Source organism: Parambassis ranga, chromosome 16 (assembly GCF_900634625.1).
Source record: "Parambassis ranga chromosome 16, fParRan2.1, whole genome shotgun sequence".
Lineage (NCBI taxonomy): Eukaryota > Metazoa > Chordata > Actinopteri > Ambassidae > Parambassis > Parambassis ranga.
Genome location: NC_041036.1, coordinates 17668540 through 17692746, shown reverse-complemented (window position 1 = coordinate 17692746; position 24207 = coordinate 17668540). Strand labels below are relative to the sequence as shown.

At 42.7% G+C, this 24207-nt stretch overlaps 1 protein-coding gene across 3 annotated transcripts; it reads left to right on the top strand.

The window, feature by feature from the left end:
* The first annotated feature begins 3739 nt into the window (after window positions 1-3739).
* LOC114448925 (uncharacterized protein C1orf232) lies at window positions 3740-13014 on the top strand. Of its 3 annotated transcripts, none has more exons than XM_028426174.1 (4): window positions 3740-3810; window positions 11527-11604; window positions 11741-11847; window positions 12095-13014. In XM_028426174.1, the coding sequence occupies exons 1-4, from the start codon at window positions 3802-3804 to the stop codon at window positions 12453-12455; spliced, it is 555 nt and encodes a 184-aa protein (XP_028281975.1). In that variant the 5' UTR covers window positions 3740-3801; the 3' UTR covers window positions 12456-13014. The 3 variants fall into 3 exon arrangements, with proteins under 3 accessions (XP_028281975.1, XP_028281974.1, XP_028281973.1); XM_028426173.1 differs by lacking the exon at window positions 3740-3810 and adding an exon at window positions 9804-9935; XM_028426172.1 differs by lacking the exon at window positions 3740-3810 and adding an exon at window positions 10176-10389.
* The last annotated feature ends 11193 nt before the right edge of the window (window positions 13015-24207 follow it).

Sequence of the window (24207 nt, the reverse complement as noted above, 5' to 3'; positions counted from 1 at the left end):
CTTAACTCTTCCGTCCCTGGTGGAATATATTCACAGGTGGAAGTGATTTTGTTTCTTGATGGCACCCTGAACCCAGCTCACCTGAAAGGGATTAAGCCATTTCTCTATTAACCTGCACCTGTTGCTTTGGAATGCGTCGTGGGTGAGTTTCCCTTTTACATCGAATAACAAACAGCATGTTTTATGCATGATTTTTCTCGGTTTGAATGTTGCATTTTTAGAGTTTAAAACAACTTCAGCCTCAGGAAACACATGGGGATGAGTAAACTGCTGCGCAACTGAATGAGGAACTTGTTAAACCACAACTATTTTTACACCGTCACACAAGTTAGAGCCTGCACTGTCATGAATACATGATACAATTTGACTTAAAAGCTTCTTATCTAGAGTGTTAATATAAATCAAAAGATGCCACCAACAAGTGGGAAAGCTCTGACAGATTCCCCTTTTGAAGCATCAGTCTGAGCTTAGACTGCTGCTTTTGTTAATGGAAATCCTCTGCCTGAGAATGTTGTTTCTGTCCCCCTCATGGTTTTGATGGCTGCACTTTTAGCTGAGCCGCTCCATGAGGAGAGCAGGGACGCTGAGCTGCTGATTTCCTGTCTGTGCTGGTGGGGAATGCTTGTGAGAAAACCAGCGGCTGTGTTGAGCCAGGGCTGTAAATAGGCGGTGGTTTGGGAATTATAGAGTCTCACTGCCTCCCTGTAAATGCAGACCATCACTTTTGCACTTAGAGGATGGTTCATGAGGTGTGTTTATACGTTTTTTTGTCACTAAGCCTGAGCTCTCAAGCTGTTTTGAGTTTTTTAAATGTTGCACTCATTCCCTTTCTAATGGCGGTTTCCTTCTGAGTCCACTGAAACATTCTAAACGGAGAGATAACCTTTCGCAGCTTTGTGTCATTGTCGGGCACACGTGTCACACTAACAGCCTGCCATCAGGGTATGTGGCCTACTTTTCAGCAGTAAAGCGCCTCTTACATAAGTTGTGACATGGAGCTGTACTTACATTCCCTCTCCTGTCAATATTAAACCCGTTGACTGCTCCCTTCACCTATTAGCCCTATGGATCACCTTGAGCTTGAATGATAACCTTCTAGTCCCACTTTTTTTCGTTATGTAATGGACCTTGTGCCTTATCTTGAAAAAAACATGTCTTTTGTCATAAATGTTCCTCAGGAGTCCAGCAGATGTCTTTAATGTTATCACCAGCATGAAGACACATATTTGCACCGTTTCCTGGAACATCTCAGTAGCCATAAGATAACTGAGGCCTTCTAGTCAATCATTGACTGGAGAACAACACACTGATTACTGTCTTTGCAGGTTTTGTAAAAATATCCAAAGTTGATTTTTCTTGCATTTTCATTCTTGTTTATTCATGGAGGGCCACTGTGATTCACTGCATCTTATTTATCCTCCCCATGGGAGCTATTATAACCGTCTTCTCCAGAGGCATTTTGGGAACGTCTTATATTTTCAGTGTTTCATACTTGGGTACTTTTCTTAGCACACTTCCATGCATTTTTTTAATCTTCTACTAGTTTTAGTTGCTTTAAGCGATCGACAATGTCAGCCTGAATTCAAGAATAGAACATTAGTAAAGTAGAATTCCCCCTCACAGTAGCCTGATTTTCATCTTAAATTGAAGCATGTCGTTTCAAAGTTTGCAAAAAACAGGCAAATGTGTGTTTTTTCCCCCACCACATGGTTGGTTCCCAATTAATGTCTTTTGTATCAGTTCCTACACACTCCTGCCAGCATAATGCACAGCAGAACAACATGGAGGCCAGTTTGATGGTGTTTATTGAAGTGGGCGCAGTCATTTTTTTTTACTGTTGCATCATCACACATGCCATGCTTGTGAAGGCACCTGAGGCACAGGGACAGACTTCAGCTGTGGAATTTCAGCGAGTAGTTTACTGTATACACAAAAAAACGTAAACAAAGCCTTAGACACTGTAGATCTGCACCCTGCGGTTTAACCTTTGACCTTTGAGTCAATCACAGTTGTACATTTCTGAACTTCTATTGGCTGTAATGTATGAGATGTAAGTCCTACACTTCATCACAACTGATGTGTATTGATGGGGTCAGCTGCTTATACCTGCATATTTATGGATTTTAGTGTATAGGTTGGCATGCTGGAGCGTCTGTTTACTGTACATAGCTACTTCAAACAGAACTGGTAACTTGGCTTACATTAAACAAATCCCGTTTGCTGTCGCACATGCTGCTTGTGTCCATAGAGACACTCTGCTCTGTTAACTGCTATCTCTACTATCAATGCCCCTTTCCCCATTTCCTTTTCTGTCAGCGCTAAGCTGCTGCCAGGGAATCATTCTAACCCATGTCCAGAAGCAGAAGTAGGGAAGGTTTTTTTTTTATAGCTGGAAAGCTTTAGAAAGTTTTAGACATTTGATACCATTCCCTAAGTGCCAGATAATTCATTACCCTGTAGGTGTCACGGAACTCTTTGGACAGGCACCTTCAAAACATACTTGGCACATGACTGGATGAAGCACCTGTTTAGCTAACTTCAACCAATTGGATCGCATCTTGCTGTCAACACCAACCGAGCTTCGACCTGTTGACCTTCCAGCAGAATAGTGATTTGTCTTAAGTGTTCTTTGGTCTCATGTAACCTGGCAAAGGGGATTAATGTGTGTTAAGACAAATAATATGAATGGCTAAGCAAGCTAACATGTGATTGTCACCAGGCTCCCTCCTCACACTGTAAGGTTGTAGATGTCGTCTCTAAACTCTGAATAATGGAAGCTCAGTCTAGAGGCTAAAATGAACACAAAGAGTTTCAGCCAGAAACATCATTATGAAGGTCACTGCCGTCAGTCTCTTCTTTTCCGTGTCTGATGCAATCAGCGGCAGCACAACAGCACTCCTAGTGGCTGGGCACTGCACTCTCTTGTAATCTTCAGAACAAAAATAAACAGTTTGATTTCCATCCATCTTCAAACCGGGCAGCAGTTTAGGCAGAGACACCCAGACCAAGCTCCTCACCTTATCTCTAAGGGAATGCCCAGCCACTCTTCGAAGGAAACTCATTTCGGCCTCTTGTATTTACGATCCCATTCTTTCAGAGCTAATGGCCGTAGATGAGAGTAGGAACGTAGATCCACCTGTAAACTGAGAGCTTTGCAGCTCAGCACCTTCTTCACCACAACGGACCATTTCATCGACCATATTACTGCAGAAGCTGCACCTGTCAATCTCCCACTCCATCACAATGATGCACAATGATCCTCCACCCAGGGCAGGAGCTCTCCTCTATCAATGTGAGAACAAGCCATCTTTTTCTAGTTGTTAACCATGGCCTCAGACTTAGAGGTGTTGATTCTCATCCCAGCTGCTTCACACTCAGCTGCAACCTGTCCCAGTGCATACTGGAGGTCCCGGCGATTCGATGAAGCCAACAGGTCAACATCATCTGCAAAAAGCAGAGATGAGATCCTGTGGTCCCTAAACCAGACTGAAATATTGACCTCATGTTACATGAAGAAGATAGGCTGGTATAAAAATAAAAAAAATCCATGGAGACCAAAATAGTTTTTGTCTCATGCTGTAGACATGTTTGTTCTGCTGTAAGTTTAGGTGTAGGGGGACTGACCCATTTTTTTTGGAGGAAGTGAGGAACTGATGCTTTGACACTGACACATTTCTTCTCTCATATCTTAAACCAGGTTCTGCCAGTTACAACAGTAACATTATTCCCAGAGACAAAGTTTTCAGTTGGTGGACAAGTTCTCAGATTGGGCCCAAGGAATCCATCATTAGCTATCTATATATGTGCATGGTAAGTAGACAGCAGCTCCACACCATACTATTCATTTTTTCAAATAGGTTGACTATATTTTGGTGGAATAATATAACACCATGGGGCCTACAGAGATGTTGCTCAAATTAGTTATTTACCGATGTCAAAACACAGTTGTTCATAAAACCAGGTCACGTTCCCCTTACACCTACATATAATTCAAAACATCACACTGAGATGGAAAACATCACCAGGGGCCCAACCTTGGCGATCTCAGAACTTGGCCGTATCGTGCGGCACCTGACACAGTTTCAGTTACACCAGTAGCTCCACAACCGGCACTTCTATAAAGAGAATTCATCCGAATGATAGCTGTTACTTTCTAATCCTCTGATGTCATCCCTTCGGCCCTACGAATCCCTCCATCTAATCTTTCCCCCTTTGGCTGCAGCCAACTATTTTCACTGACACAAATCAGGCTTGTTGCAGGTTAATTTTGGAGGTAACATTTGAAGACAGGTGTGGATGGACATCTGAGAGACATGCTGTTGCAAGAGGTTGGCAGAGGATTTGGACGCTGATCTCCGCATTCAGCTGAGACCACTCAGCGGCAGAAAATTTACTACCGCTGCAGGGGTCATAAACGATTTGTTGCAGGGCTCTTCATTGGTCAAACGAGCTGCTGCTAACCAGTATATTAAGGACAAAGCTTCAGGATTGGTTAGGATGAGAGGAAGCTGTTGTACGCGCTCCAGCATGACAAAAACAGTCGAAGCTATAAATCTGGTTCGGAGGTTGTGATTGGCTGAGGTTATTTGGCTCTGTTACATAACAGGATTCATGGCTTTGTCATGCATATTTAGCATGCTAGCATACACATGTTTACCCACACTATTTGAGACGTGCAAGTTCAGTGTTCTTCTGACATTTATCGGTGTGCTCAGTGTGATACATGACAACAGGGCTCTTAGAAAGCCACCAGTCGGTGATCTATGAGTTCACATGTCTTACAAACAGGAGCATGTCATATGTTTTTTTTTTATTTGGAGCGATGTGCACGTATTCGCTTGAAATCTGACTGTCTGAGTGCATCACATCAGTGCAGCAGTGCAGTTTGAAACTCTCGTGTGTGTTTTCTTCTTGGTCGGGAACTTTGAATTCCTGCTGAGTGAAATAGCTGGCCTCCTGTTGAGGAACTGCCTCCAGCCGTGCTGCACAAAAACCTGGTTGTAACCGCTTCTCAGCTGGTTTAACCTGGTTATATCTTGGGCCAAAAAAAAAAAGTACACAGGAGTAAAAGCAGGCAGACATGCAATGACACACACAGTTTTAAGGGAAAGGAGTTTGGGAATCAAAGGGGTGACTGATAATTGAAATTTGCTTCTTAGTGTGTCCTCACTGTAATTGCACAGTGTTTGCACTCAAACGCCCAAACAAGAAAGTTTCCACAGCTCACCTGTAAACTTATGTGACCCCTTTATTCTTCCTCCAAATAGCCCAGCTGTGTCCTATTGCCAGGATATCACCACTCCTCATTACAACAGCTGAACTTTCCAGGCACTGCATGGTTCCAAGAAATGTAGGGTGTGTGTGGATGTCTTGTTGTTGGTATGATGTTTTTCATGACTTACACTTAAGGGGTTTCGCGCAAAGTCAAATAGATGATGATGGAAATTTAGACTCTAAATGGCAGCAAGCAGCAAGCAGCAGCTGATCTATAGTATGTTACATCACTTTTTAACATGCACAATGCCTAAAGGCACACCCAGGTGCGTTCGGCTGCTCTGATGTAAGCAGCAACTTGTGAAAAGGTCTCAGCTTAGTGAGCTGCTCTGCTGATGAAAGGGGCCTTTTTTTCACCATCTGTTACTGGAATGCTTCACTGTTGACTGACCTATTCACCTTCCAGTGCCTCTGTGTGTGTGAAGGCAAGTTTTGTTTATGTGTGTTCAAAGAAAACACAAGGTCACAAATGAACAACCTCCAAACCTGAGAAGTAAAGCAAACAGAGGACCTGAGGGGCCACACAGGATTCACTCACAAAACTGAATTCTATGTTAGAATGGCCAGTGTTGCTGCTATATCACAGCTACAGGAGAAAAACTTGAATGTAGTTTTACTTGTCTTCCTGGCTCCATTGTTTTTGTGTTATTGTTCTACGATATGTGCTCTCACACTTCCTCTATCAAGAGACTGCCAGTGGTGTGTTTTCTCCATTACTACACTAATGTTACAGTGATGATGTCGTTCCTGTTAAAAACTAGTGAAGACAACAGCAAAGCCTCATTCTCTACTAAAAGTTTTAACAGGAAGTCCAAAGAAGTTGTTATGTAAAAGCAGAGCCTGATGCCAGGATGATGATGGAAACATAACAACAGTAAAAGCCTGTTTTGGGAGGTAAGAGGAACCCTGAATGGGCATTTTGTGTGTGCGTGCGTGTGTTACACAACAGCTGGCATGACAGGAAGCCACTGCAGTGAAGCTCAGTCGTCTGCAGGGACTCGCAGAACATGAGTAGAACATAATATGTGCAATTCACAGGTGTTGGTGCACCATGCTTGCCAATGCAGACTAGGTCCCTCTAATAGGACAATTTTCTGTACTTCTGTGATCATATCGAAATAATGCTTCATTACTTCATGGACTGTTATTGATTATTAATAGTTTAACAGCATTCACTGCACCTTACTAACAAACCATGTGGGGTTAAATTTACATTTAGCCTAGTCTTCATTTGCATAAACAAAGTGCATGTGTGCTGACTTCCACTTCCACTGACTCACTTTTGACAGACACGAGATTTCATCTTAGAATTCCACCATTTTTAGGTTACCATGGTGACTATAAAGCATATGATCACTGCAGCCAGGAGTGGATGAGATTAGCTTAGCTTAGCATCATAACACCTGAGTTAAATCTGGCTCTCTCCCAACAAAAATAACCCACCATAACCTCTAAAAAATCCTAAATTAACATGTTAAATCTTGTTTGTCTTATCTTTAAAGGTGTGTCTGACAGTGTCTTGAGTTTCCTGGATTAGCACATGAACCAGCTTCTTTTCTGTTCTTGTGAAAGGCAGGTTTCTGCCGTCACACCGAGCCTGAAAATGTCAACTTGTCCAGTTTGGACTTGTAGTACCAAAGTGAGATGTTTATGTGAAATCATATTTACATTAACCTTCAGCACCACAGTATGTCACTTTCTGACAAAGTAAACAGAGCAAAGGGTAACAGGGTTCATCTCACACCCCTCTACCCATTCAACACATGGCTCATACTGTGACCAGCCACGTCTTCGTCTTCTATTTTGGTGTGGAAACATTCATGCCTGATGAGCTTTTACACGTCCATCAGCTTTCTAAAGTTCAGGCCCACACACACACACACACAGAGGTGGAATTTGACTGTTCACTCCAAGTCACTGCAGGAGGTTGAGCAATTTGGGTCCTAAATGTACACCCGTGAATATGAGCATGCAGGAGGTGGGGGCAGGGTGACCAGATACTGGATATGGGGGGGCTGAAAAGAAGGACGAGCACAGATGTGAGCTGCTGCTTTGACTTTACATAAGAATGTGAACATGGTGAAGGATCACTGGGTTCACCTGCGCTGACCCCTGTTCGTTCTCTATAGTGCATGTTTAGTATACGGTTAGCAGTATTTTACACATCAACATTAATGCATTCATTCATGTCAGCTTACTATTTTTTAACCTTTTCTTTGACTAAATATCCCCAAGTAACATGAAACCCCCTGAGCCTAACACTGACACAACCGTGGCCTGCTTTATCTACCCACATTCCTCTGGCTCTATTTATTTTGGGCAGGTGATAGAGATATATCGACACGGAGAATCTGTTCAAGTGATTCAAGATTACCACCCTCTCTGCTGGTGGGGGGTCTGCTCTGACAAAAAAAAGAGCTTTAGCTGCTTTGCTTCAGCCATCCCATGTCAGACACATCCCCTTGTTGCCAGGATTAGTTTTCACTATTCACAGTTTCTTCATTATTGATCTCTGACATGGCACGAGCACGAGGCAGCATGACCTGCATGCAGTGAAAACGTTTTTTTACACTTGTACTAATGTTATCTGCAGTTGTTTGTGTCTCTGATGCCTGCATGTTGACACTGTGGCATATCACAGTGGAGTCACGTATCTGTACACTGTGTTCTGTACATTGTGTTCCATACCTTTCCAGCAACATACACATTTGAGCATGGAATGCTTGACTGTCACCCCCTAGTGGTCAAAAGTAGGAGACATATCAGATAATAGACTACCAACATGATGCTTGTATTGCTCATATTTTTATGGCCTCACCTTCTGAAATGGACAAAAAGTGTTTGTTAATAAAACACATATATTATAATGATATTAAAAAATATATATTATATGATACTAACATTAAGATGTTGATTGATTGATCCATTTACACAGACCTTTGTCCATAATACAAACAGTGGCACATCTCTCCTGGAAGAAACAACAAATTATTGTAAAAACAATAATAAACTTCAAGGAAAGTTTGTCACCAAGCACTGGAACACACAGTCGACTTCTGCATCTGACTAATGCATGATAAATATACATCATTATTTATTTACTTAGTTTGTGACTAAACTTTTTAGAAGCACGGAGCATGATAGAACTATATTAGTAAAAACAATTCCCCCCTGTGGGATCAATAAAGTATATCTATCTATCTAGCTAAAGGACTCTTGAGCCACCTAGTGGTAATCTGAGGTCAGAACAGAAGGGTAGATTTAATAGATTTAAAGTGTCAATGAACAAAACTAAAGAGATTTGACTAAATAATGGTCAATGCAAGGCTCTAAATGGGAAGAAAGTGCATTTATTAGCATGTCAGACATCTGCAAAAATCCAGTGATTCTTCCTAAGTGCATCCGTGTCGATACAAAGTGCAAAGCAACATAATAAACTACCAAAGTCATGTCTTAGCAGTTTCAGGCGGAATATTTGTGGAAAATATTTCAGATTGTTCAGTCGTCTTTGGTGGAAGAAGCACTCAGGTGGAGGAATGTTCTACATACAGACTCCATCATAAGTGTGTTCATTATTATCAGACCTTTTAATTAGATTTTTCTTCACCATTTGTTTTCAAATCACACATTTTGATTTGCCATTTCATTATATAATCCCCAGAAGAATATATAGGTCATCAACCCTGACAATGTGCGAGCCCTCTGCGTGCTGTGCAAACACTGATAAATACTTGGGTGTGACCTTTTCCAGTCTGAAACATGAGCTGCTGCTGCTGCCGTGGCCACAACCAAACTGGCTGCTCTTCAAATAACCACCATGCATCGGTCTGTGTGTGTGTGTGTGTGTGTGTGTGTGTGTGTGTGTAGACGTGTTGTTTCGCAGACCTGCATTCATAATTCATGCTTCATCTTATGGATCTGCTCTTCCTTACAGCTTCCGTACTGTCGAACTCTGTATAGTAATCAAAACCTGGAACAAGGAGCGCTATCAGATTTCACTGTGGTATAATCAAGATTATGATCAATCCATAAACAGGAAGTGCTTTGTTGCTGTTTATTGTTGCAGGTAAAGAGATAAATAAGAGCTTTGAGTTGAAATATTATTTAACATGTGGCAGCCTTGCACTTTGCGTTGGTTGTATTTGTGTTGTTGTGGGCGGTTGGTGAAATCCAATCAGTCATCAGAGCTTTATACATCTCACTTTATCTACATGAGCTGGCCCTCTCAGGTTGCCAAGCAACCGAAAAAAAGCAACCCCACAATCTGACTAGTGTTTGACTGATATGCAACCAATGGGAGCAGAGGAGAGGATGATGAGGAAGTGACCAGGTTTTAAGTGAGGGGGGGGGGGTTATATTGTAGATTAGTATAAAGGTGAGTTTCTGTGAATAAACTATGGATGTGTGTGCAGAGTTTAAGATGATTAGTTAATTGTGCACATTTTCATATAAATATGTGTGTGTGATAATTCAGTTACCGGGTGCAACAGAGTTTATCAAATCATCTAAACATGTCAGTAGCGCGTGTGTGTGTGTGTCTGCATCTGTGTGTGCATCATTGTTACAGGAGCCAACCTGCCAACTCTGGCTGACAATAGACCTCTGGCTCTGGAAAAGAGACCCTCTGAAATATGAATGAGGAAATCCACACCTGTTTCCAGGTAACCAAGGCAGGGATTCTGAACCGTGACGCTGAACACTGTGTGTGTGTGTGTGTCTATACACCCGCGTGGGCACATTGCACTTAGCAGCCGAACTTCCTTGCCCTTACCTGTTCAGACACTCTGTGGTGGAGGAAAGCGGCTGTCAGCCCCAGCAGACACAACCAGACCAGGAGCATGAATAAGCCCGGGCCTCGCTTCTGAACATTTTCTAATCGGCTGCTACACATGGAAGCAGGTCAGAGTCGACCCAACTGAGACGAAGGACGAGGAGACTTTTGGTGGAGGGTGGACCACAGAGGCATTAAGGAAGTATTCGCAGGTCTTGTCCCCCCCCACCCTTGAGTGCTAAAGCATCTGTATGTGTGCAAGTATGAATCCAATGTGGAAGGTTTATAAAAGCAAAGTGATGAAGACTCTAAACCCCGAGTATGAGGAGGACACTGCTGAAGAGGTACAGGACTTTTCTCCATTGTTTGTTTGTTGCTGATGTGTCAGGAATTGATGTTAAAAGTCATGAAGTCAGCAGGCAGTGATCATGTCTTATTCATCACAGGGTTAGGTGGTTGTCTGTTAGGCCTGCACGAAGCTTCCTCTGCTGTATTTGCACAAATGTTTGCAATCTACACACGTATTTCAAGACTTTAAATTAAGAGGTCACTCTCATCCATTATGCAGCACTCAACTACAAGTCAAGCTCTGTACGTTGCTATTATTGAACTGATAGAAAATGCATCTCTAAATACTCTGGATCAAGTGGTTGCCGACCTTTTTTGGCTTTGGTCATATTCTGCATTGTCCTTTGTTCTTCTTCCTCACCCCATTAATCACCTCATGACCTTATATCTCGAGGTCAGACCCCTTGATTTAGGAACCACTGTTCTGACTGTCTCCACTTCAACCAACTCAAAGACTGAAATACATTTTCTACGTTGGATCATCACCAGAGCTCTTCCTGTTGTATGCACACAGTGCTGTATTAGCACTTTGTACTCTCTCTGTCTCCAGCATTGGTATGGTAGCAGTGAAACAGACAGTGTTGCAATGACCCAGATGTCCAGAGAGCAGAGAAACTCGATCCTGCACAGGAGCTGAACAAACGGATTAGTTGGCCTTCCTGACTGACTGACTGACTGACAGGAGGCAGCCAGGTCCTCGGGGCGTACTTAGATCTCCCTACATGACAGACTCCTCCAGGACTTTGGTCCCTATCCTGATTGTGACATCAAGAAGGACAACAGAGGAAGACTGTGCACGCTGAGAGAGATAGTTTAGATAGATGTGCACAGTTGTCATCCCTGCTATTTGAGTCGCATTAGCTTCACACGTACATGTGAAATATGAGACAACTAAAGTTTATTAGTATGAACTCTCCTCGTGTCAAAACAAACACTGATGTGGAATTGCTATTCAAGCGTTTATCATTGAACACCTAAAACAAATGGTTGTTCAGCTTCAGCAATCTGTGTGTTTGTTTTTATATGATTTGCTTTTGCAACTCTTGTGGTCATTCTACAGTCTGTAGTATCCACAGTGTGCACTAGATGGCTGCAGAGCACATTGATTGTGTTGATTTTTGCTGCCGTTGCAGGTCACAGAGGTGGAGAATGATGTGAGTCCAATTCCTGAGGATGAGGGGGCCAACGCTGTTTCCCAGATGGCCAGGAAAGTATGTGAAACAACTGCAAAGACTCTGGGTGGCTACCCACAAAACTATCAAAGGAGGCCATTGTCTCTAATGTTTGAAAGCACCGACCATGTCCCCACTCTGACCTTTGACCCCGTGTATGTGTGTGTGTGTCCAGATGCAAGGGGCCGGGGCAAAAAGCTGGAACAGGCTATCAGCTCTGTTCAACAAAGACGATGAACACCAGCTTCTAGAGGAGACAGAGAGCCCGCCGGTCGCTGATCAGTGAGTGATCATCAGTTGTTTTTTTTTTCTTTCCGGTCAGAGTTTTAATCCCTACAGGGACTAATCAAGCTAATCTTAATTTTAATCTTAATCAAGAAAAAATGGTTAGTTTAGCATAGCGTTAACAACCAGGAAACAGGTACAGCTTGGCTACTAGTTTAGCTTCTTATATCTTAGCACTAGCCCACTAGTCCCTGTTAGTTCCATCTGTGTAATGTAAAGTCACTCTACTTCTACTTTGTCTCAGTCCACTTGCAGTGAAGCCAGAGGAGCCTCCACGACCCACCAGGCGCACAGGATTCTGGGATAGTTTTGCAGCCAACTGGGCCGCCAAGAAGCAGGCCGAAGCCGCGGCGGCTGCCGCTGCTGCTAATGAAGCAGTTGAAGAGCAAGGTGATGAAGGGGTGACGGAGGCCAGAGGGGAGGACATCCAGGATGGGCAGGTCACTGAGGGAGAGGTGGGTGAAGGAGGAGGAGGAAGGAGCAACAACAGCTTTTCCAAATACGTCTCGCTGGGAGGAGGCAACGAAGATGCATCCTTCAAGTGGAACTTTGTTACCAGCAAGCTGGCAGAGCTGAAGACCAAAGGCATGACCAAGACTAACTAGAGGAAAGGAGCACGGGGGGTGTGGTGTGAGAGGTGTAGAAGGAAGGTTTGAAACAGGAGTTCCCGTCACTGGAACTGTATTCAAATCTGTTATCTTATATACAGTATCAATGGCCTTATACATAGCTTGTAAAGACATGCAAAATGATGATTTTAATCTTACATCCATATAGATTTGTATTCTGGAGACATTCTAATATGATTGACCCACCATCTATACACTCACAATACAAACACAATGTGGACCAAACAGAGTCTCACTCCCTATAAGGAAGCTTTTATCTTGTACAAAGAGAGTAATGTTAATTGACAAAATTCTTTATGACGCCAACAGTGAAACATTGGATGCATATGTAGAGTTATAGATTCCTTGTATTGACAGCATGCAGTGTATTGTTGGGGAGAGCTGTATGGTTTATTCTCAGACCATGAAAGGAGGCCTTCAAACAGGATCTAATCTTGTATTTTAACCTAAACTGGATTAAGTGATTAAAGGCACTGATAGCTGGATTAGATGAGGATTATCTATCTTACCTGCTCACAGGGGAGAGGATTACAGTCAGGAGATTTGGCAGTTCAGTGTGACCATTACATAACAGTCTACGAGCCTTTTTTCCTCACTCATCAGGAATGTATAAATTATGAATGTGTGTTGAAGTGAGATACGAGGACTTGAATTTTTCTGATTGTGACTGAGACGGAAATGCGCAAAGTGTGACTTTTAATGACATTTCTAAATTTGTGATTTGGGGGAAAAAAACAAGTTATTATGTTTGTCCTTTGTGGTTGTTGTTCTGTTTTCCTGTTGTTTTGTTGCCGTATGCTATAATAAAGAAAACGTTTTGACAAAAGTAGGATTATGATTGTAAATGTTCTCTTTTCAGCTCAACAAGGTAAAAAGTAAAGGAAGAAAACACAAAACACAACACAGTGTGATGGACAACACAGTCGGTCAATATGACACGTAGTTATGTTCAAAACTAGGTTAGAGGTTAGGCCAAGATTATCTTAAACACACACAAAGTCCTAACATTTAACACATCTCACAAGGAAACTTGTCACGTTTAGTTCCATCTGTGTAATGTAAAGTCACTCTACTTCTACTTTGTCTCAGTCCACTTGCAGTGAAGCCAGAGGAGCCTCCACGACCCTTTTTACACCTTCAAAGGTGTAACCTTTGTCACACTCCGATGACCCTTTCCCAACTCATAGCATAGAAGATAGCATGCTGAAAATGTAAGATGAAACTAGATTCAGAGGCATAATCTGCACCTAATCTGTCATGAAATACATTTTAAATGTAGTCCTCCCCCCTTATATGAAGCTTTGAATATGACATAAGTCATTTTCTTCTTGGGTATGTAGTATTCCTGACATTAATAAGTCCGGGAGGTGCACAGGATGCAGACCACGGCTCCCTCAGCTGGTGCTCCTCCTACTTGATTGTGGCCTGATGGACAAATGGACTGCACCTGTGCTGACTGATGCCACAGGCTGTATAAAGGTGGAGCACAAGCACACACAGGTTTTTCATTGTAGCTCTGTCATGTTGGTGTGGGTCGCAGGTTATTGCTGTTGTTTGAGTTTAACATTTTTCACTGTTGCTTGATTTGTTTTCTCACATTTTTAAACTGGTTTCTGCTTGAGTCCCTTAAACCAGTGGTCCCCAACCACCGGGCCGGGGACCGGTACCGGTCCGTGGGTCATTTGGTACCGGGCCGCACAGAAAGACTGAGCAAAAAATATATTATTCATTATCTGAGTCTGAAAGCTGTTTCATTTATAAATCGATCAGATTCATCCGCCTGTGCCTTTAAGCACCTGCCCAGACGCTTGTCTCGGTCACGGGATACGGAACCCCAAAATTAAGCCCACAAGCAGCAAAAATAAATAAAAAACAAACGTCTTTGGAGAGCTTCTTCGGAAAGGGGAAAAGGCCTAACGAGGAGACAGAAGAAGAGGAGCCTGCCCCTTCAAAGAAAAGGAAACCTGCATTTAAAAGACTATATCAGGAGTCCTATTTAAAGTACAGATTTATTGCAACAGGTGATTCTCACACACCAAGTCCGCTCTGAGTGACATGTGGCGAAGCCTTCAAAACTGCGAGACCGAGCACCCTGCATTAAAAGACAAGCCATGGAAGAAAACGTGAACAAGAAGGACAGAAGCAATAAATGACGGCCAAAACAAAATTACGGAGTGGACTGGACATAAGAAACACACTTCGGGTGTCATGTCTCCCATTATCCCTAGATGGGACCGCCTCATTGCTGAGAAAGCTCAAAGGCCCCCACTAATTAAGCATAAGAGTAAGTTGTCTCTTTATGCACTTTTTTTTCTGTGCCGGTCCGTGAAAGTATTGTTTTACATGATACCGGTCCGTGGTGCAAAAAAGGTTGGGGACCGCTGCCTTAAACTGCTGCTTTTTACCTTCCTTCCCACACCAGCAGGGGGCTCCCGTTACCTCTGAATGTCCACCTTTCTCTTCACCCTTTCTTTTTGGTGCCTTCATCTCTCTCTCTCTCTCTCTCTCTGATCTGATCATATTCACTGTTAAGTAATAATTTTCCACTCATACCATTTCCTTAATGTTTTTTTTTTCCTGATCTACACCCATTTCCTCTCTCACCGTAGCATGTTTCCTTCAATTGTACCTTGAAGCTTCCTTTTCAATTTAGGCGGCTTTCATTTCAATTTGACCGTATAAATATAAAATAATATAAAAGGTGAAAATTACATGAGTGAATACACCCAGAGATCAGTTTGATCTCTTTGTTTTTTTTTTTTTTTTTAAGCTGGCTGACCTCCATTATTTCCATGTGCTCCTCATGTCAGTCAGATTTCAGGCTGTCGGCATGAATCCTGTGAAGCTCCGTGAGTCCGTCCACACTTCCACAGTTGTCAGGACGAATCTTTCCCATTACTCACATCTCTATGACATGTTCAGCTTTATTTAAGTCACTCACAAAACAAGAAATTGGAAAAAACTGCTGTTTTTATGCATGGTGGGGGGAATGAGTCCAGCTGACTGCTTTTGACTAGTTGTATGACATGCTAAGAGGAAGCTGGGGTTTGTAGAGCGTGAAAGCATCAGAAACTGAAGAGTGATGGTTGGCAGTTTGTGCAGGGGAGACAGTGTGGTGAGAGAGACAAAACCAAATGGATGAAAAGTCAAAGTGTTCTCGGTATATTCACCTTTAATTTAAATGAATAATATTGAAAAGAAAGCATTAAAGAAGATGCTAGGCAAAGAGAGAGAGAGATCCATTGGAGGCGGGTCCTTTTAAAAGTGTTCCCCCTTCCTGCATGCGATTGGCCGGATTCCTCCACAGCAAAGCAGCCACTCCCCCACACAGCTGGACCCACTCTGGTCATTTGTACCTGAAACTTAGAAGAACGGGGGTGAGGGAAGGAGGAGAGAGGGGAAAAAACAATAAAACAAAACACACATGGCATGTAACACTCACCTGAGCTGATGGGTAAAGACAGATTGGCAGAGACACACGTGTTTGTAGCTAAAAGTACTATTTGCACCCTCATTGGGAAGGACGATGCACTTTAAATCTGGGTGCACATGGTAGAGACACACACATGTCTACAATTAACAATGCTAGTTGCACCTCGCTACAGCTTTGGGTGAAAATAACCAAATAAATCTGCTATTTTGACCCTAAAAAAACAAAAAACATTAAGGTGGTTTTTTTGCATCTAGCTTCTCACTCTCATCAGGCTAGTAACTGCATCATTGTGCTATTAGCATAACACACATGCATCACCAATATGACCATTGGTTGGCAGATTGCATTGTGGGTAGTAAAGCTGCAGGACGTTTTCATTGATGATTCTAAACTTAGTGGAATTAATTCAGTCTATATACACTTTCCAAAGCTGAAGAATCAGAATGCCTTTTGTGACTGTGTTGAACAACAAACTCATAAATACCACTCTGCACTCAGGTGTGTGTGTGTGTTAACACCCCCTCTCTCTGTCTGTCTCTGTCTCTGTCTCTGTCTGTCCCTGTGACCTTTGCCATTTGCTTCACTTTTTGCTCTTGGAGCCACAACATTTGCCCGCCCGCCCCCCTCTTGCACAGACACCCTTCAAACACAGTATTTTCTCTTTTTTTCTGCTGATGTCAACAAAACTGCTTCACACCTTTTGCTTTGGGCCCTCTTCCACACACTGTAATTGTGTGTGTGTGAGCCTGCTTTAATTGTTGCTCAACGTCTCTCTCTCTCTTTCTCTGCTGGCTCATCAACGGAAAAAGATAACAATTTAATCCTGTTTATATCCAGGACCGTCTGCTGCGGTGGGATCACCTTTGTAATTATGAAGATGTATGGCAATAATCAGTGGTAATTAAGGACAATTAAGCACAATTAAGAACAATCTTGAAATAAGTTTAGACAAGAAAAACAAAAGAGGAGTCAAATTTAGATGTGTGTTTTATGTAGATGCTTTCTCAGTGTGGTTATCCACAGAAACTCCTTTCTTCGTGGATTTTGTAGAGTTAGGAGGCATAACCCACCATGTGATTATGTTAAGTTTTGCATTTTTATTGTCGCTGACCCTCCTTGGCTAACACTAGCCATAAATTATGCAGTCAAAGTGACCTGATTGTGCCAGATTTCTGGGAAAGGTTGAGATTATAGCAGCTTGAAGCCTTCAGAGAGCCTGTCTTCTTGTTTTGTCTAAGAAAAATTACACATCAAACGTTAAGCAGAGACAAAGATTTACAGGTGAAATTATGGAACGGGCAATAAAAGCACACAGCAGTAACTAGACGTTTCCTTAGACTGAAGAGCCCCACAGACATGTCTGGCAGCACTCAGGTATGACGAAGTTGCGGCGGGCGTCTCAACAGACACGGTGACTCACACACTCCCATCTGGAAACTGACCTGCGGGAGCTCACAAAACACCATCTGAGCTCTTCAGTGACTTTTACCTACAGCTGGCACATCTGCTTCAGGCAAGAATGTGGCAACTTGTCTGAGGAAAGCACAAAATGCAAAAATCGTAGAAGACAGTGACACACTTTTTTTTCCAGTGTTTTGTCTCCCCTCCGGCGCAGTGGACGTGCATCGAAAGACTAAAGACCACATTTGTTTTTTATTCTAGTCCCTGACATGTCACATCACTGGACCAGTCAAAAGACAAGTGGACTTTGTCACCCCATAAAGAGCACACATTCTGAAGCATCAACCCTCTGTTCATAAACAAATGTGGAGCAGCAAAAAAACACAACACTTTTTATGCAGATGTCACAAAACTGGAAGATTCTACCTGCACTTATTCACACAACCACAGGAGGGCGCATAGCTTTAATAGTTTACTGGTTATATTTTAATTGTTCTGGATTATTGTGATGATTTTCAGTACAGATTAAAGGTACTCTGTGGGGGATACAGTGGCATTCAGTTCGGGGACATTACAACAGTAGACTTGGCATAATATAGCAAAACATTTCTATTATCTTGAACTTTTTTATTGCAGTAAATGCATCAAATATATTAAGCTATTAATTTCAAGATGAGATCCAGTAACACTCAATAAAAACTGTCCTTTATAATCTGCTTATGTCTCCTAATGGACCTTCTTGTTTTACAATAATTGCACTAATGTCCTAGAATAACACTCACTCGCTCATATTTTACTGAGTGGACTTTTCCGTATCTGTGCACAGAGGTCACTTAAAAGCTGAAGACTTGAGAGATTAGCTGTAACTTTGCACTAGACATCACACCGATGTTTTATCAGCTAAAAGCTGGAGATCCCCCAAACAAACACACAGCCAAAGCAGTTTGCAGTGTTAATCTCTGCTTGTTTGCAGAGTGTCTGTAGAGATAAGTCCTGGGTGACTTGATTTTTTTTTGAAGTAACTATCTACAGGGTTATTATGACCTCTGTCTGGCAACCCGTAGCCTTGTTAATCCTGGCGATGGAAAGAATATTAGTGGGAAGTGAACGAAAACCAAACGGCTTGTAGGGTTAAATGCTCCTTTGTGAAAAAAAAAAAAATCTGTCCTGACTGAGATTTCTGCTGCTGTATTTGTCCCATAATCAGATGACGTTGGGCTTATATCTAATATAATATTTAGGGGATGTATTATTCACAGAATGTGTTTTTCTTTGTGAGGATGTGTTGAAAGAAGTTTGGTTTAATCCAAAGAAATAATAGGTTTCATAAAAGTTTTCACCCTGTGAGCTGCTAAACAGTCTGTCTTTATGCATTTTTTAAAGAAACATGGCACTGTGACTGCACTCTTAAATTTTTGATTTTTATTTTTTTTTACAGTGTTTTAAATGAGGGGAGGCAGAGGGAGGTGAATTATTTAGAGAGCCCACCATCCTCCTTCCCATCGCCTCACATTAAGGAGGTTCTCACTGGATGATTCATCCCTGTAATCTACAGGCTCAGTCCTGACTGTGTAATCTTGCAGCTCTTTAGGAACAGATTTGGGACCCCTTTTAAAAAAAAAAAAAAACCTCCCCCAACTATTTCCCAGAAGTGGGGTAATCTCTCTACTAAGCCACCCCCCTGGCCACACCATAACCCACCCAAAAACACAAATACACACAGGCACAGGCACGCAAACACACACACACAAATGTCCTGCCACCCATCATCTGTCTGTATCTCTGAAATCTGAGCAGCCATCTCCACATGTGGGTCTGCCTCTGTAAAAATAGATGGATTTTTCTACAGTCATTGACACCCTCTAACAAGAGCTCAGGGCTTAAACGATTGACAACAACACAATACATTTTCAGTCAATACTTGTGCTTGTTTTTTCTCCTCCATTCGTGTTTGTATTTGTTGGCCATATTGATTATTGTGGCCACCTACCAGGAAGAGTGCTGACCCTGTAAGAACATGACCCCGGTATTTCCATACGTGACACAGAAAATATAACCGAGCAGCTGAGATGTTTCCGACTCCAAAATTATAGTTTGTGGAGTTATTTTTAACGGAACAATATGAGTTACAGTGTGCCAGACATTTACAAGCATGAATTGTCACACTATGGACTCAGTGGTTGCACAATTTAAAAAAAAAAAAAAAAATAAAAAAAAAAAACACAGGTTTTTAAGTGATATCTTTATTTTGTGCGGGTATTGTTGTCGCTGGAATGCAAATCGATTCTGTGGCCTTCCACAGTGTCTCTGTCAGGCTCATGTTACTGTTTCTACAGCTGTTTGGGGTTGTTGTTCTTTGCTTTTGCTCCCAACCTGCAGCTACAACCTCTAAGCCTAAACACACACACAAAGAGCCGACCGTGAGAACAAACTGACTGTGGCGAGATAGTGAGAAGACATTTAAAAAGTGTATCTGGAAGATAATAACAGAGACGTATCAAAGTTTGATACCACAAGATACTTCTTGTCAAAGTGCCAGTGTGTGGGAATCAGAGAGCTGTATTGTTTGTGTATCATTAGGAGCCGTTCATATCTATATACACTTGGAGCAGGTATTACACACAGAGCAACATCATGCTGCACCATTTACAGCCGTCCAAATCATTATTGATCAAATCTTTAGTGGAAAACACACAACACGTCCTAAAAACAAAAATGCTGCCATAAAGCTAAGCTAAGCTAATCAGCTACAGGCTGGATCTATGGCTGTGTCTCATTTCAGGGTCTGCATCCTTCGGAGGACGCAGCCTACGCGGTCTCAGGAGGCCGCGTCCTCCTGAGGATCCTCCGGAGGATCCTCCACCGTTGGTAAATGGGACGGTCTGGCCTTCAAAGCACTTCCTGATTGTGGCGCGACGTCATAAATTTTGCCCCGGGAAAAACAAAAGCAGCGACAGCGACACAACACGGACTACACAACAAGCGGGACAACAGTGTGGATTTGGAATATTTTAATATATTTATTTGTTGTTGGAGGAAGAGGAGAGGCGGCTCCAGCGGCAGCAAAACCGGTGACGGCTCATTTTCTTCAGGCTGGGAGAGCGCAGTGGGGAGGTGACGGTAAGCTGCTGTTTAACCATATTATTGATCATAATTAATATTAACCAGTTACTGAGCAAACGCTAGATATATAACCAGTAGATAGACAAATATGATTAAATGTAATTTATATTTGATTCAATTGTAAGACTTGATACAGGGTCTGTTTGTAATTTTAATACTTTAAATAAATAGCTAAATGTGTAAGAACCCTGCAAATAACCCTGAAACCACTGCTTTAATGTGTCATTAAGCATCAGGTCTGTCACTGCACCAAAGAATTACTGCTGGGTGGAGGAGAGTGGGGCTCCCTGCAGGACCAGCTGTCTGTCCTGGAGGAGGTGTACTGACCATCATCACCTTTGGAGGGTGAGGATACATATTTTATAGCTTTTCATATTTTAAGCTGCTTTGGAAGCCGCTCTGTTGAAGTTATTATTTTTATTTTTGCCCTTTTTAAAAACATCTTTAGTAACATGGCAGCCGCCGATCGTCCGCTCTGCAAACCCTGATGGACGATGTGGTGGACAGAGGAGACAGGCACCCCCCTCCCCCAGATGATGTCCCACTCACAGCCAGAGGACTCCAAGGTCTTCATCGTGGCATCGTCCAGTCCAGCAGCACCAAGGACTCCTGCTCAGCCAAACATTTATATATATGTTCTTTGTGAATAGTATTTTCTGCTGATCTTTATAAATAATAAACTGTACATTTTCATAATGCCCACTGGTAAATAGTTAGAAATGTTCAAACTGTGTCTTTGTAAATATTGTACATAACACAACACACACACAATAAATGATTTACTGTGGTCACTGAGAAGTTGTTCAAAAGTTTACTTAAATTATAAATAGGTAAAGAAACACATAATGTAACAAGGTGAGAAGAGTTTAAGAACACAGAGACAAGAACGATTTAATACACAATTTAATAAGTAACATTTAAATAACACAGAACATAAAATCACTGCTGTCCAACATCCTCTCAATGAGCTGAGGTCTGTCCGTTCTTTCTCTGCTCTCCCCCTCTCTCTCCCCCTCTCTCTCTATCTCTCTCCCCCTCTCTCTCTCTCTCTCTCTCTCTCTCTCTCTCCCTCTCTCTATCTCTCTCTCTCCCTCTCTCCCTCTCTCCCTCCCTCTCTCTCCTCTCTCTCTCTCTCTCTCCCTCTCTCTCTCTCTCTCTCTCTCCCTCCCTCTCCAGTCTCATCTCCTCCGTTATCAATTGTCAGATTTCTTCTGTTTCTCTCTGCTCCTCCTTCAACAAAATGACAACAGGCAGAATGACCGTTTGATATAATAACGATAATATTGCTCCTCACGTGAACTATACTTTATACTATACTACAGTAAACAGTCCAGAAACAACATTCAATCAAAACGTTTATTTTACAGCGCCTCGTATCAACAGGACGTCATGTTTGTAAATATAAAACTCATTTTTTTAATGCCGCTGTCACTACTAGCATTTTAAAACTCTCGAACTAATGCTCTTTACTTACATTTAAATGTGAATTCGGCACTCCTGCCGCTGCCGCTCGCTTGGTCCGTCATCGTACTATTGGACAAAAAGTAGGTCCGCAAAGCATTGTGGGATATTTAAGGCCACGAAGGATGGTAGCGATGCGTCCTCCAAATTCAGGCAAAAGGAGGACGCATTTGGAGGACGCATTTGAAGGACCCTTCGACTTTTGGCGAATTGGGACAGCCTTCGCGCAGCTTTGTGACGTAAGCGGCCTTAAAATGCGCACTCCGAAGGATGCAGACCCTGAAATGAGACACAGCCTATGTCTCATCTCAACACTGAACATGAAACCAATACCAAAGTATTAACCTTCATCACAAGAGCAACACCATAAAACTTACTTTCATAATTTGATTGTGATTAGTGATTAAAAACTTTATCATCAACATCCTGGCCTGCTCATCCATCCATGCCCAGCAAATGGAGCCCTTAGGGAAGCAGTGGCCCATACCGTAATGAGCCAAGTCGGAAATTACACATTGATGCACAGCTGGAGGCTTCGCTGCTCCTGTTTCTCATCATGTATGAACAGTGCAGGTATGGAGACATGCCGAGTTTTCAGGGTAACACAGCAGACGTCTATTCACAGCTATACAAGCCCGTACGGCTCGTCTTACGCCCTGCTCTTTCTCCTCTCCTGCAGGAGCCCTGCATACCCTCCATCCAGCCTGTCATCAACATGTCATTAAAGCTCACTCCGGCTCTCCTTTGGCTGGTCCTTTGGCCCCCCCACCTCCTTTAAAGAGAAATTCCTGCGCTCTTTTGCATGTTACTCCTCCTGTGAGTCGTTGTCCTCCTTCTGTCCATCTCTATTTCTGACATGGGAATCTAGGGGGTGAAGCAGCCTGTCCGGGTGGAGAGGTAGACGGGGGAGACGGTGTGACTTGATAAGGAGTTGATGGAGGCTGTCTGGAGGCAGAGCTATTGTTGGATGGGGTTGTTGTGGGGCAGCGAATCATCGCATGAAGCACGTCATAATTAAATCAATCAAGTATAAAAATCCAGTTTGTGGATTTTTATTTAAAAATGCTTCTCAATTGACAAAATACAAACTTTTTTTTAAAGTGTGTCTAAGCACTCATGGTACCTATGGTGAGCAGTACACGGGATGATTGACACCTTTGTCTGCATAGGGCTGTCTCACTCCACAGACAGACACATTGTAAGGGTTGTAAGGAATTCGACAAGCAGGGAGAGATGCCATGCTGTGTCAGGAGTCTTCACCACTGCAATGGTCACCCATACCATGATGTCTTTTTTCAGCCTAATCAAATCAACAGAAAGTGAAAGTAAACAGGAAGTGAGTGAGAAGTTTGTTTATCGGGGATTGTCTTCACTAGCAGTGAAGTGCACTTTTTTTTTTAGTGAGTGACATACTAACTGTCCAGTCAAACACCTGGATCACCCACGCTTCCTGAGGAGGAATCAGACCCTGTCAGAGGGCACGACCTTGTCCCAAAGATCAGTGTCAGATACACGCACCATATCATGTTTTGGACAATTCAATCTGGATTCAGCTGTGGCTTTCACTCATGCTGTTACAGAGGATATTACAGAGATGCTGTTGTACAAAGTTTTTCTTTAATATATAAATCTGCTTTGACATAGCTCAGATATTCTGCAGTGTGTACACAACAGTGCTGAATTCCTCTCTATGCACAGCATTATTCAGAATCTTGGCAACGAGTCATGAGAGCTCATGCTGACGGACTGAAGAACATAATTAGAGGAAACAGACTGTTAGATCACATTAGACTCCAACAGGTCAGCAGGCAGCTCACATGCAATGTGTTGACAGATCATTTGTTTCTGAGTGTCTGCTCTGCCAGGTATCATCATTTGTCGGTGTCGGGTGTAAATATGTTTCACTCTTCAGAGTAGATATAAGTCATTTTGATAATTGGTTTGATCAAATTAAACCTTTTTAATCATCACAAACCTTCCAACCCTGCTTCTGATTGGCAGCTGTTCTCCTCAATGGGAATCCTGCAATTAGATCCCACAGAGGATGATCTGTCAGGTGGGGATCCTCTGTGGGTTTTGAGGCCTGTCACTTGTCTGAATCCTCAGGGGAGGTCCTGCCCAGTGTGGCGCCACGGTGATGGGCCTTCCCTCGCCCAGGCAGACCAGACTGGGGTTAAAATTAGGAAACCCCAGAACTGAGGTGGAGATGAGGGCGAGGTCAAGCGCTCTGGTCTGCTTTGATGATGGTTGGAGGTTGGAGGAGTGGAGCAGACGGACGCTCTTCATCTGGAGCCGGCAGAGCGAGGGCGG

Excerpts from the sequence above, each read along its gene's own strand:
- LOC114448925 (XM_028426172.1), top strand. The coding sequence starts at position 10,297 with ATGTGTGCAAGTATGAATCCAATGTGGAAGGTTTATAAAAGCAAAGTG. Across the intron at positions 10,390-11,526 it reads AGGAGGACACTGCTGAAGAG|GTCACAGAGGTGGAGAATGA; the intron begins GTACAGGACTTT and ends CTGCCGTTGCAG. Across the intron at positions 11,848-12,094 it reads AGCCCGCCGGTCGCTGATCA|TCCACTTGCAGTGAAGCCAG; the intron begins GTGAGTGATCAT and ends ACTTTGTCTCAG.